The following is a 15,212-nucleotide window of genomic DNA, read 5'->3' on the forward strand; positions in this document are numbered from 1 at the left end:
GCCTTATCTTCAGCCTCAAGAACCGAAGGCCGAGACGTGTTCTTTCCTCGATGCAATCGCAAGATTGAGAAGTCAACAACACGCCTAATACGACATCAAAATAATTTATTCCCTGGCCAAGCTTGGCCAATTAGTTGGCACACCCTGCACATAACTGAAAGACGTAGTTAGCTTATTAGTTATTTGGCCTGCACACCATGTAACCTTGGTAGTTTTTAGGGTCAACAAGTATAAATGACTCAAGCACTGTCGTTTTCCACATGGATTATTTAAAACAATTTATGCAAACCTTGTAGTTGATAGGCGTCCGTCTCTCAGAATTCAACAATCTATAATCAAGGTCAAAGCACCACAATTTTCGGACACTGGCAAACCTTATATATTATGTACCCTCAAGACACGACTCGAAAGATATTTAATAAAGTCTTAGGGGAAAAACTCTATCTCTAACAAGTAATGACTATGAACTCATATAGAATTGAAAGCTTTGTTTCATGAAGATATGTGCCTCAACATCAAAAACATATAAAGCTTTTGCAAAAGGCACATCACCACTTAATAAAACTACATATCATTTGAATGAAACCTGTGGATGCAAATTTCTGCCTTTCCTTGATTGGCGAATCTACACCTGCAAAATAATGACACCTAAGATTAAGGCCAAAAGCCTCACGTGCCCACGATGAATTAGGAAGGGGGGCTTTGGGCGAAAAATCTTCGATGCCAAAGTTAGAATTATGAAAAGAATGTGTTTGAGTGTTTGAGAGGAAGAAAACTGAGTATTTCGAGATGCTTCATTGAAAATGTACTCTTGGAGAGGAGGAAGAGTTGGGCATTCTTGTAGGTCTGTTTTGCAATGGAGGACAAAGGTCGATGTATATAGGGATTTAAACAAGTAGTGATACTGTTCCTTTATGCTTGTCGACAATAGCGGTGTAATTGGAACTGTAAAATTCACGTCTTTCAACTTTGTCAGAGATCTTTGACAAAGTTGCCCGTGATATTCGAAAAGTTGAGATTGCGTCTAAAAAGTGTCAACAAACTTTATTCAAGAAAATCTAGCTTTTGAAATTCGGAGAGCGATGCCTATTTGATTTTTTAACAAGTGGACCTGTTGCCTCTTCTTTTATAGAGGCATTAATAGTGTTCAAAATGCACACTAGAAAAGTTGCTGCCTATAGAAATTTCCCCTTTTTGCATTTTTGAGATTTTAATTTATCTGACCTCATTTTCCTCATCATTTATGAAAAATGGCTTGCCTATCTAACCGTCATTTCAATTTGAATGTTGTGAAAGATGCAAACATGTCTTCTAAAGATAATATATGGACCACATCCTTCTTATCCACTAATGGTCCTCTTACGGTTGGGGACTCTGTGATGAACAATGACATAACCGCTACAGTGGTAACTAGGAATCTTCTCACTCCCAAGGATAACAGTATACTTTCAAAACAGTATGATGAATTGGTTGTTCAAGACTCTCTAGCTTTCAGTGTTCAGTGTATGAGCTCTACATCCAATATGAAGCAACATCTACTTGCTCGAACTGACCAAGTCGAATCATTAATGGCTGAGGTGGCAAGTCTTAGACAAGAGATCAGAGGGTTCAAGAACAAAAATAGAGAGTTGCACATACTTGCAAATAATTACTCAACGAGCATGAAAAGAAAGTTTGACTAGCTGCAGGAACCCGAAAGTTAGATCCAAAGTGACCATCAGAGGTTTGTGGCTTTATTCCAAAGGCACCATTTGCCTTCATTGTCTGAAGTTTTATCAAGTGTTGAGGCTCCAAATAATCAATCTCTGATGCCTCTTGATTCTGGAGTTTCGCCAAGTACTGAATCTTCACATGATCAATCTCCAGTGCCTCCCCCTTCTAAGGTTCTACCAAGTACTTGAAGCTTCACATGATCTGTCTCCAGTGCATCCTCCTTCTGGGGCTCTGCCAAGTGATGTATGTATAAAACTTTCCTCCTTTATGCCTAAAAACTTTTATTCTAGCTTGTTAGATATAGAAACCTATGGAAACTTATGGTTTCATAATCAATAAATAAATGAGTGAATGATGAAATATTCTAGTTTCAAGAATATAAATCAATAGATAAGCTTCATTTGATTCCAATATATTGTGCTAAATACAATAAAGCAGATACTTCACTAAGATGTGGTACTTCTGGACCAAATATCAATTCATTTTTACCCTCACAAAGATAAATGATCTTAGTGTCTAAATATTGGTTAATCATTTGATTATTCAACTCATAATCTTGAATCCATATGGTTCCTTAATATCATAAACATCATGGATAAGATTCGTGTTGGTATATCGTTCGATCTGCAGCTCGAGACAATATTTATCTCAACACTTTATAATATTTCTAGACTCTTCAGGAGTTCCAATCTAATATCATCAACTATTGCAAGAGATTTAGTGTGTCGCAACAATATCATAATGATAGTACTTGTTAGTGCAAAATTGGCAATTCTTGACAAAATGCTTGAGTCTGTAATAGCTTAGACTTGTTACATATTTTCAATTGTATTTGTTTAAGTCTAAAGATGTCTCTCACACTTTCGATGCAAAGATGTTACGTAAACAAGATACTTATTCAGGTACGTTTGCACGCATGCATTCAACTACATTCATTTGTTATCTCATTTTATTGTAGTTAGAATAGGACTCTTGACCATTGTGTGTTTTATCTCTTTTAAATGACTTATCCTTTCTATATTAATTATTAAAACACACTTTCAAAGAAACAATCTGATTGAATTGAGACTAATCTGATTGCATTGAGACTAATCTGATTGCATTGGAACTTATCGGTTTGCATTGGGACTTATCGGTTTACATTGGGACTTATCTGTTTGGATTTTGGTAGGAGTCATCTGATAACATGGATTGCATTCTTATCAGTTTGAGTCGGTTAGTGCATTAAGCTTTTATAAGAGTTGTCAAACTCTTGGAAAAAGGTAAGCCGCATATGCATGTTTCTTTGGTTCTAGTATTGGCAGCAAACTTGCGTTCTTAAAAAAATTAACTTTTTAGTTGCTGCCATCTTGTGGTTTCAATAGCAATTGTGTTTAAAGAGAAAATATTATTTTCATGCTAGTTTCATTTGTTTTATTGAATGTCAATTATGAAAATGTGCCGTGTGATTTTCGTACTTGATTGTTTTCCAAACAAACACTTCATCATATAAACATTCTGCATGATCGAGTTAGTGTCTTGCAAAGTTTGAGGAAAAGGTGATTGACGATCGTGTTAGTATTGTGCCACTTCAACTCGAAGACTGATGAAAGATCGATTAGCAAAGCGCGAAGACAAAGCTGCCAACTAGTATGGTTGTCTAGTTGATGAGTTCTTGTAAGTCTTAATGTATTCTTTCTTTCTTAGTGCTTCCTGGCTTGGTAGCCCAAGGATTTTCCCAGTGGTGGGTTTTGCCTCGTTAAATCCTACATCATGTGCATACTCTTTATATTTATTTTGACTATTTGTGTAGGGATTAGTTTACATAACTGGTTAACTTAAACCTTAAATTGCTTTAGTTTTAAGTTGAAATTTAGTTATATTTCTAGGTTAAATTAGTACCCATCCTAGGACTTTCAATTGGCACCAGAGCAGGTCTCTAAAAATACCTAGTGAGATTTGTGGGCAGTCTAGGATGAATAGGGCTATGGGTTCAGTTTCTCATCCACCATATTTTGATGGAGACAACTATGCTGCATAGAAGGCAAAGATGAAATCATTTCTTTGGACGCTTGACGACAGAGTGTGGCTTGCGGTTGAAAAAGGCTGGGAACCTCCAACAGTTAGTGAAACAAAAGGCGAAGGACAATTTTTTGTAACTATTTCTATTCTTAAGCCTAGAAGACAATGAAGTGAAGATGAACGCAGCATTAGCACATTCAATCAAAGAGCATTGAATGCGTTATTCACTGCCGTTTCGCCTGAGCAATTTAACTACATTAGTAAATGCACAACAGCGAAAGAAGCTTGGGATATTCTTGAAGTTTCTCATGAAGGTAACTCCATTGTCAAAGAATCCAAGCTTCAAAATCTTATCACGCAATTTGAAAAATATCAAAATGCTAGATGATGAGAGTTTTTCTAACTTCTATGCTAAACTTAGTGTAATTGTAAATGGTTGTCACAATCTTGGTGACAGCATTCCTGAACATAGAGTTGTTAAGAAAATTCTAAGATCTCTCCCTTCAAGGTTTCATGCGAAAATGACAGCTATAGAAGAATCGAAAGATTTAAGCACTTACAAGTTAGAACAATTGATTGGATCATTACAAACATATGAGTCTGACTTTACCGAAGTCAAGAAGGGAAAAAATGTTGCCTTCAAAGTCAATAATGAAAAAGTGAATGAGGATTCATTTGAAAACCTGACTCAAGATGAATTTGCTCTTCTCACCAAACAAGCTAGGAAATTTTTGAAACTCAGAAGTTCCAGGGGACGTGAAAATCGAAACAACTTTGATTCAAACTCCAAAGTTCCTCGTTCTCGAGATGTCTCTCATGGAAATTCTTCTAAGTTTGTCAAACTTGGTGAAAAGAAAAGTTCAAATGACAGAGACAAGTGTTTTGAATGTCAAGGGTATGGACATCATGCTCATGAATGTGCCAATACTCTTAAAAAGCTGAAGGATGAAAAGAACAAGGCGTTAACCTCCACTTGGAGTGACAGTGATTCAAAGAAGGACACAGCATCTGAAGATGATGATGAAGTGGTTGCGTTTGTTGGAATCTTGGATGGATATGAGACTGATGACTCGGTAGTTGAAGAACCTGATTCCGTAAAAGTCCTACAAAAGTATACTGTACTTTATGATATCACCATGAAAGTGAAGAAAGAAAATGATGAACTGAAAAATAAACTTGTGCAGCTTGAAAGCGAGAAGAAGGAAGTAGAGATTGAGCATCAATCTCAAATGGAACATGCAGAGAAGCTACGAGAGTCAATGTTGGAAAAACTACATATGCTAGCATCAGACAACGAAATCCTTAAAAATGAATTAAGAGGCATGAAAAAGAAGGTTGAAGAGTTTAGTATTGGATCAAGAAAATTTGACAAAATGTTAAGCTATGGAAAAAATTCAGGTGATAGAAGTGGTTTAGGTTTTGATTTTAATGTGACTGGAAGTTCTTCCTCTTCTGTTACTAAATTTGTCAAAGCTTTATAAGAACCAAGCAGGAAAGAAAGTAGTGATGAACCCTTTGGAAATTCGTGTACCACTACAAATAAGCCAAATTCTGTGAGCACTTTTGTTGATCCAAGAAATTTCATTAGGTCAAAAACCTTCATTCCTACTTGCCACTTCTGTGGAAAAATAGGACATATCAGACCTAGATGTAACAAACTTCGAAAGGAAGATCGAACTAAGCACACCACCCATTGGATGTCTAGAAAATCAAATCTCAAAATGAGATTTGTTGCTCATCCGAAGCGAATGAATAGAATTTCAAAAATAATGCTCAATTCCATCACTCCAAACTTAAAACAAGTATGGAGAAGAAAAGAGACTCAAGTTTGCTTATTGGATAAGATGTCACCATCATCTGATGAAGACAATCTTACATGTTTGGTGGCTTTTACTGCCTTTTCAACTTGTCAGTCTGATACTTGGTATCTCGACAGTGGCTACTCGAGGCATATGACTGGAGACAAAAGATGGTTCACAACCTTCATCGAGGATTGTAAAAATGGAGCAGTCACTTTCGGAGATGGAAAAAGAGCAAGGATTGTTGGAAAAGGAGAAATCAAAACTGTAGGAATTCCATGCTTAAAAGATGTCATGTTAGTTGATGGACTTAAAGCTAACCTAATTAGCATCAGTCAAATTTGTGATGATGATGATGCTGAAGTATTGTTCAATAGTTGAAATGTTGTGTGAAAGTTGCTAGTGGGATAGACATTTTTGAAGGAAAAAGGTCTAAAGACAATTGTTATTGTGTGAATGCAAATGAATCACATGTGCCAAATATATGCAACAAAGCAACTGATGATGTTTTGGATTTATGGCATAAAAGATTAGGCCATATGAATTGTAAGGATATGATCAAGCTTTCCAAGAAGGAATATGTGAGAGATTTACCAATGTTGGCTGGAGAACTTGGAATTTGTGGAGAACGTCAAGTGGGAAAGCAAACAAAGAGTTCACACAAGTCAACAAACTACATCTCAACCTCACCATCTTTGGAGCTGATGCACATGGACTTGGTTGGACCGGTACATACCGAAAGTATTGGGGGAAAGAAATATATTCTTGTCTTGGTGGATGATTTCTCACGTTTTACTTGGGTTGCATTCTTGCGAGATAAATCTGATGCGTTCAAAGCATTTTGTGGCTTGTTGAATAGAATTCAAAATGATAGAGTTGCTTCAAATGATCGTGTGATAAAACTCAGAACCGATCATGGAATTGAATTTGAAAACACATCGTTTTCTGAGTTTTGTGATGAAAAATGAATTGCTCATAATTTTTCTGCTCCAATCACTCCTCAACAAAACGGAGTTGTTGAACGGAAAAATCGTGTGTTGCTTGACATGAGTCGTGTCATGTTGACTAGTGCTCGTTTGACAAGTCATTTTTGGCCTGAAGCAGTCAACACCACTTGCTATACTGCAAATAGAGTTTATCTTCGACCTGGTACAAAGTGCACACCATATGAGATTTGGAAAGGAAAGAAACCAAACGTGAAGCATTTGAGAGTGTTTGAAAGTATATGCTACATTTATAGAGATAGGGAAATGTTAGCAAAATTCGATTCACGAAGTGATATTGGAATTTTTCTAGGATACTCTCTCACTAATAGAGCATATAGAGTGTTCAACAAGAGAACTAAAAATGTCATGGAGTCCATTAATGTTGTTGTGAATGACTCCTCCTTAAGTACTAAACAACCTGCTTCAGATGAAGAATTCCTTCAAAGTAAATTAATCGATGAGTCATCCACTACTCAGGTTGAAGTGCACCAAAATGTTGACTCAATAAAAGCTTTGAGAAAAGGACACAAGCAAGTGCAAAAAGATCACTCCAAGTCTAACATTATTGGCAACGTGGAAGATACCATACTAACAAGAAGCAAAACTACTGCTGTAGTAAACTTCACGTGCTACATATCAAAGATTGAGCCAAAAAATGCTAAGGAAGCTCTTTTAGATGATGATTGGATAATGGCCATGCAGGAGGAACTCAATCAATTTGTTAGAAATGATGTATGGTATCTTGTTTCCAGACGCAAAGAAACAAATGTTATAGGAACAAAATGGGTTTTTCGGAACAAAACCAATGAACATGGTATCATAACGAGAAATAAAACTCGTCTAGTTGCTCAAGGATACACTCAGGTAGAAGGTTTGGATTTTGACGAGACATTTGCTCCTGTTGCGAGATTGGAGTCCATTAGGTTGTTACTTGCTTTTGCATGTCATCTGCGTTTTAAATTATATCAAATGGATGTCAAGAGTGCTTTTTTAAACGGAGTATTTTAAGAAGAAGTATACGTGGAGCAACCAAAGGGGTTTGTTGATCCAAAACATCCTGATCATGTGTATCGGTTGAAGAAAGCTTTGTACAGTTTGAAACAAGCTCCTAGAGCATGGTATGAAAAACTTTCAACCCATTTGTTAAAGAAAGGATATACACGAGGAGCTGTTGACAAAACCTTGTTCGTTAAAAGAATAAACAAGGATGTGATGATAGCTCAAGTGTATGTGGATGACATAGTATTTGGCTCAACATCTGACATACTTGTCAAAGAATTCACTGAAGTTATGCAGAGCGAATTCGAAATGAGTATGTGTGGGGAATTGAATTTTTTCTTAGGATTACAGGTCAAACAAGTTGAAAACGGTATTCTTGTCTTTCAGACAAAATATGCAAGTGAGCTGGTTAAGAAGTTTGGTTTGGATTCAGCAAAACCAGTCTCTAATCCCATGGCAACAACCACAAAACTTCACAAGGATCCAAATGGAAAAAGTGTTGATCAAACCTTCTATAGGAGTATGATTGGAAGTTTGTTGTATCTTACTGCTAGTAGGCCTGATATCTCTTATAGTGTTGGTGCATGTGCACGATATCAAGCTGATCCAAAAGAATCGCATTTGGAAGCTGTCAAAAGAATCATCAGGTATGTATGTGGCACAGTTGATTTTGGTTTACATTATTCTTTTGAAACTTTGAAATTGCTGGATTTTCAGACGCCGATTGGGCTGGAAATGCTGATGATCGGAAAAGTACTTCTGGAGGATGTTTCTATATTGGAAACAATCTTGTCGCTTGGCATAGTAAGAAACAAAATTGCGTTTCCTTATCCACTGCCAAAGCTGAATACATCGCTGCTGGTAGCTGTTGTACCCAACTGCTTTGGATGAAGCAAATGATTCGTGATTATGGCATTAATCAAGGCACCCTCTCTATTTTCTATGACAACACTAGTGCTATAAACATTTCCAAGAATCCAGTTCAAAATTCTCGTACCAAACATATTGACATTCGTCACCATTTTATTCGTGTTCTGGTTGAAGATAAGGTTTTAATATTGGAGTTTATTGCCACTGAACATCAACTTGCAGACTTGTTTACTAAGCCTCTCGACACTCATCGTTTCAAAACTCTTCGAAAGGCATTAGGAATAAGTCATGATCTCTAAACTTCATCTTTTCATTTCTTTTTCTTTTTCTTCCTTAGTTATTAATTTTTCTTAAACTTTAACGCAAAAGAAGTCCAATTCTTGTTAGTCTACAAAACTTTTGTCCACTGCATTCTCTGCTTCGTGCTACACATAATATGTTTTTGCCTTGGTGGTTGATACTATATGTATGTTTTCTGATTAAACTTGACTTCTTACCTGCATCTCTGCACCCTGTGAGCTTTTGAGCCTCCAGTTAGTGTATGCATTTTTCATACACTTTTAATCGTTTCTGTGTGCTCTATCTTATGTGATTTTTAACTCTCTAGAACTTGCTTTACGATCTCTCGAGGCTTTGTATCGCTCTTTACTTTTCTTCTGAGATGAAAATAAGAATTACGATTTTTTTTTCTTATACCCCAGTGCTTTATTATTTTTCCGCATTATTGAACCTCTCCTTCAGTTTATATTCCCTACTTCACTTCTTATACCCTGGTTCTCCCCACAATCCAAGCCAGTTGAATAAATTTTTTAGGCGAGAGTCCAAGACTGTTTCCCATTGCAGAGCAAAACTTGTGCTGACAGAATCTTTCCAAGTCAAGAAAAGCTATCTCAAAAAAAAAAAAAAAAAAAAAGAAAAAAGGGAAAAAGAAAAATCAAGATTCGTGTGTATAACACACATGGCAATTGTTTATCTTTGAAGCCACTCAAAGGTATACTTGTACTTGAAGACCACAAATATATTAAATGTGCAAAGCACTCTCTATTGCTCTAGTGGTTCTCTCTGTCTCCACCTCTCTTTCGTTTTATTTCGACAGGATTCTATAGCTTCTTGGACTTATCTCCTCCCTATTTATTTTTCTTAATCTCATACCTACACCCTGCTATCACCCTTCGTAAAAACCTATTTCATCTCTTGAGGGTAATTTGTTGATGTGTGGAGATGAGATTGCTCTGCAAGCCTACGGTAGGGTATTCACATAATGATCTTTTTGAGTGAAATTTGAGAATATTCCTTGTGAGTTTAGGGGTTGCTCTTGAGTTGGCTTGTTTAATCATATTGCATCTCTATAGTCCTGACTATTTTGGCTTTCTTTCGTTTGTATTATGTTTCTGTGGACATTAAATAAAATTTAAAAATAAAAATAAAAAAATCGTTGTTTTCCTTATCTTTGCTTTATCCCTTCCCATTCTAGATAATGTTATGTGTTTTTTTATTTTTTTTTTCATTGATTATCTTTTTAGTTTTTTTATTGCTTTGAAATTGGACTCAATACTTGTTTTTTTCCCTATTTATTGATGTATTTTCAATTGCTCATTGCACGTTGTCTCCAACATCTGTTCATTATGGTTTCCTCACGCAAGTCTACCCGTTCTCATACTCTGAACGACAAACCTCCCATTATTACTCCTTCTGACTCTTCTCCTCGTACACGCTCTGTGACTCGTAAATTATTTCCTTCTCCACCTGCTTCCTCCATTGTTTCTGCTGTTGATGTTCCCCACGAGGTTGTCCAACATCTTCTTGATCTGCGTAAGCAATTCTCTTTGTTGGAACATTTCATTAAGAATTCTACCAATAATATCAGCCATCGAATTTCTAAATTAGAGCATTGTATCCACCGCATCCCCGAACACATGCTTGTTCCTCTTATCCCTCTTTCATCCTGAAGTGGATCTCGAAGAAGATCCAGAGGAAGGTCTCTACTGGGTTACTGATGAAGACTCATTGCCCAAGCATGATTGATACTATAACTTCTTTGGCTTTCCCTGTGACAAAAAAAGGGAGAGACTATAGTTAGGGGGAGAGACTATAGTTAGGAGGAGAGATTTTAGCTAGGAGAGTATTTTAGTTTTGTGAGAGTTTCTTTTAGTTTTTTTTTTTTTATTTTGGACAATAAAAGATGTTTGAATGATTATTTTTATTTCTTAATAAAGTCTATTTTTATTGTAACATCTATCTTTTGTACGTCAAGGAGATTTTGTTTGATGTGTGCAGATTACAGACTTCAGTGCATAAGTTTTTAATATTTTTTTCTGAAATGTTGTGATTGAGGGTTTTGTCTAGGAAATGCCAAAGGGGAAGATTGTTAGTGCAAAATTGGCAATTCTTGACAAAATGCCTGAGTCTGTAATAGCTTAGACTTGTTACATATTTTCAATTGTATTTGTTTAAGTCTAAAGATGTCTCTCACACTTTCGATGCAAAGATGTTACGTAAACAAGATACTTATTCAGGTACGTTTGCACGCATGCATTCAACTACATTCATTTGTTATCTCATGTTATTGTAGTTAGAATAGGACTCTGGACCATTGTGTGTTTTATCTCTTTTAAATGACTTATCCTTTCTATATTAATTATTAAAACACACTTTCAAAGAAACAATCTGATTGAATTGAGACTAATCTAATTGCATTAAGACTAATCTGATTGCATTGGAACTTATCGGTTTGCATTGGGACTTATCGGTTTACATTGGGACTTATCTGTTTGGATGTTGGTAGGAGTCATCTGATTACATGGATTGCATTCTTATCGGTTTGAGTCGGTTAGTGCATTAAGCTTTTATAAGAGTTGTCAAACTCTTGGAAAAAGGTAAGCCGCATATGCATGTTTCTTTGGTTCTAGTATTGGCATCAAACTTGCGTTCTTAACTTATGAAAAAAATAACTTTTTAGTTGCTGCCATCTTGTGGTTTCAATAGCAATTGTGTTTAAAGCGAAAATATTATTTTCATTTAAGTTTCATTTGTTTTATTGAATGTCAATTATGAAAATGTGCCGTGTGATTTTCGTACTTGATTGTTTTCCAAACAAACACTTCATCATATAAACATTCTGCATGATCGAGTTAGTGTCTTGCAACGTTCGAGGAAAAGGTGATTGACGATCGCGTTAGTATTGTGCCACTTCAACTCGAAGACTGATGAAAGATCGAGTAGCAAAGCACGAAGACAAAGCTGCCAACTAGCATGGTTGTCTAGTTGATGAGTTCTTGTAAGTCTTTATGTATTCTTTCTTTCTTAGTGCTTCCTGGCTTGGTAGCCCGAGGATTTTCCCAGTGGTGGGTTTTGCCTCGTTAAATCCTACATCATGTGCGTACTCTTTATTTATTTTGACTATTTGTGTAGGGATTAGTTTACATAACTGATTAACTTAAACCTTAAATTGCTTTAGTTTTAAGTTGAAATTTAGTTATATTTCTAGGTTAAATTAGTACCCATCCTAGGACTTTCAGTACTCACTAAGGCAATTTATACCATCTATTGGTATTGAGTACATAATTTATGCTTTACCCTTCCGAGGCTTACTTTAAGCAAGTTGAATACTTCAGGGATTTTCTACACTTCATGACACATTCTCCTTTTAGAACTTATATAGAGCAATATGCTCCCATGTATACTTGAGGGATTTACTTATGGAGATATGATGCGGGCGACTCACAACCCTTCGTATATAATTTCCCATTTATATGAACTCATTTACAGGAGTATAATTTTAGGTTTCAATTAGTAACCTTGTGTGTCATATTATGTGAGTGTATTTCACTATATTACAAATGCTCATATGTAACCTCCTTGGTTCAACATCTTTTGGCTATTTGTATTATATACATATATATGGGTCCATTTTTCCCACGTTCTTACAAAATTGTAATGGAATTGCCTTTCTCCATTTTGGCCAATAATTTTTCCTTTTGTCGACGAAAAAAAAAAGGGGACTCAATATCAACACAGCTCATTGATGAATTTAGTAGCTACTTGTAAAAACCAAAATTACCATTGGTTATCGTCAATCTGCTATCCTATATTCTCATGTGCATGCGCATGCATAAAAGCTTTTCATTTCTTTGGATATCTATTACCTCTTTAAGGGCATTACACTATCTCTTCCAGGACAGTCATAATTTAGAGAATGCGAATCATAACCTCATCTTGAGCATTATAGAGCTTAGATTTTAATATCCATTTCCGGGAGTTGAGTCATTAGAACATGTATGCCTATCATGCTTGATGCATGAGACATCAACATTCCCATGTCTACGGATTGTCCTTTCTGGGATGTGTATCTATGCGGCGACTGTCATGCTTCCAGCATGCAACAATTATGCTTCGGGAATGCAATAGTTTAGTAGTACCATATTCTTCTTCTTTTGAAGGACTGAATCTTTTGAGTCTGAAGGTCTGCCACGCTTCAAGTGTGCAACAAATAAATCATTTGCTGCCACATTATTTGTTCCAACAGGGACATCAACTCTTGTAGGCACACTTGCAGCTAATATATATGATCTTATCACTTTCGTTACATCACTAAATGCATTTGGCATTTGATTAGCATAGCGTTGCATCATTTAATTATCCTCACTTCATTTTCACATTGATTGCTTCATGAATCAAAATAAGACAAAATGGGTACATCCCACGACAATTCTAGTCATTTTTCTATGATGGTTTTTTATTCTCGTCGTTCTTCTAGAACGGTCTTTTCTCCACCCAATGGTGGGAAAAATTGTCTTATCAAAATGACAATCCGCAAACCACACATTAAATATATCCCCAGTTAAGGGTTTCAAATATTGAATGATAGATGGTGAATCAAATCCAACATAAATTCCCAGTTTGCATTGATGGCTCATTTTCGTATGTTGTGGCAATGCAATAGGCACTTAAATAACATAACTAAAAACTCGTAAATGTGTAATGATTGGCTGGTGCCCAAACACGAGTTGTACTGAAAAGTATTGATGGTTGGCAACAGGTCTCAATCGAACTTAATAATGCATCATGTAAAATGGCATGTCCCCATGTAGAAACTAGCAATTTCATTTTCATGAGCAGAGCATCAGTAATCAATTTCATACACTTAGTAAATGCTTCTACTAAACCATTTTGAGTATGAATATGAAGAACATGGTGTTCAACATCAATGCCCAATGACATGCAATAATCATCAAAACTTTGAGATGTAAACTCTCTAGCAAATATACATGCATTATATCATCATTTACATGAATAAAGGTATTTCTAGTCATTCTTTAAAATCTGTGGACTGAGACTCTTATGACCTTAATTACAATTAAGTTGTGGTATTGCGTCACTTCAAACTTATGGTACTCATCAAGGAACTTCATGTCCGATCTTGAGGATCAAGGGACTTCATGACCGATCCCTTTGCATGATGGAACTTTGGGTCTAATCATTTTATATGATGAGGATCAAGAAGCTGCATGTTTGATCTTATCAAGGAACTTCGAGTCCTGTATATAGTCATCATAATATAAATAAGTACAATAAATAAATCAAATCATTAAGCGGTAATTTCAGCCATAGTAAATAAATTGCTTTTAAGTAAATAAAGCTTGTGACAAGGGCTTTAATTCAACACCATTCACATAAATAAATCAAAATTTAAAGCAAGAGGCTGTAATTCCAGCCACAGTAAATAAAAGCAATAGGTAGTAATTCCAGACATGGTAAATAAAAGCAATAATAGAAAAGGATGATGATTAAGTCTCCATCATTTTTGTTTTGTTTTCTTTTTCTTTGTATGCCACTTCCTTTGGTTTCATCCCTTTTATTTTATTTTATTTTTACAACTCTTAAATCCTTTTAGTTAACCAAGAAGTGATAGTAATAATAAGTCTCAATTTGTGTTCCTCCTCAGGTAAGTTTCAAAAGAATCGAAACGATTCCCGTAAGTTTTTGAGTCAAGAGTAGTGCCTGCAACTTATGAGAAGATCAAACCGTTAGATTTAGCTCAAATTTTAGTATGATATCGATAAGAGGATACCAAACAACTTTCGTGAAGAAACAATTTTGATCTGAGCTAGTGAAAATGGAGTTTTGGATACTCATAAGATGGTTGTCTAGGTTTTTGCGGAATTGGAAACTTGTTGGTGTTTCAGACATCTACAATGATCGCACTGTTAAAATTTTCTAAACATTCGATATGTTGTAGATATAGGGCTAATGAACAAATTTATGAAAAAGTATTTCAATCCGAGGTCGGCAAGTTGGAGTTTAGAGGCTATTTATATGGCTGTCAGATTTTCTACGAATTTTGAGTCTGTACCCTTTTGCTTCTGCAAAGGATGATATACAGTCATATAACAAGATATATAGTTGCTTCAAGAAAATCAGTAGTACAAAGATTTGAAGATGAAATGAAAAGATTTTCTTATCTATGAGATTCCAGCTGATAGAGGTGAGAGGAAGGTGGTGCTTCATCGGATTTGTGGCGTTGTGCTTTCCGCTAACACGAGAGCTTATCGTGCTGATAACGTGTTGTAAAATCAGCAGTATGTGCAGTGGAATAAATGAAACAAGACATAATATTTACGAGTTTCCTCTACAGTTAGTGTGACTGGAGTACAAAGATAACTCTCTCTATTCTCTCATCTCTTCTTCCTCTCTTTTCTCTCTTGTTGATGTGTTATCTTCGTACACTTTGATCTTTCTTATATAGGCAAATGAATAGGTAAGATGAAAAATCAAAACCTACCACACTCATGCTTTGGTGTCTTCATCATGTGCTTCTTTGTTTGAGTGTTAGACCAAGTTTAGA

General features: G+C 35.8%; 1 protein-coding gene across 1 annotated transcript; it reads left to right on the forward strand.

Annotated features, from left to right (window-relative positions):
• The first annotated feature begins 4,091 nt into the window (after window positions 1-4,091).
• On the forward strand, window positions 4,092-5,195 carry LOC137719895 (uncharacterized). Its single transcript, XM_068458887.1, has one exon. It carries the CDS (start codon window positions 4,092-4,094, stop codon window positions 5,193-5,195), a length of 1,104 nt encoding a protein of 367 aa, XP_068314988.1.
• The last annotated feature ends 10,017 nt before the right edge of the window (window positions 5,196-15,212 follow it).

Source organism: Pyrus communis, chromosome 16 (assembly GCF_963583255.1).
Source record: "Pyrus communis chromosome 16, drPyrComm1.1, whole genome shotgun sequence".
NCBI classification, from domain to species: domain Eukaryota; kingdom Viridiplantae; phylum Streptophyta; class Magnoliopsida; order Rosales; family Rosaceae; genus Pyrus; species Pyrus communis.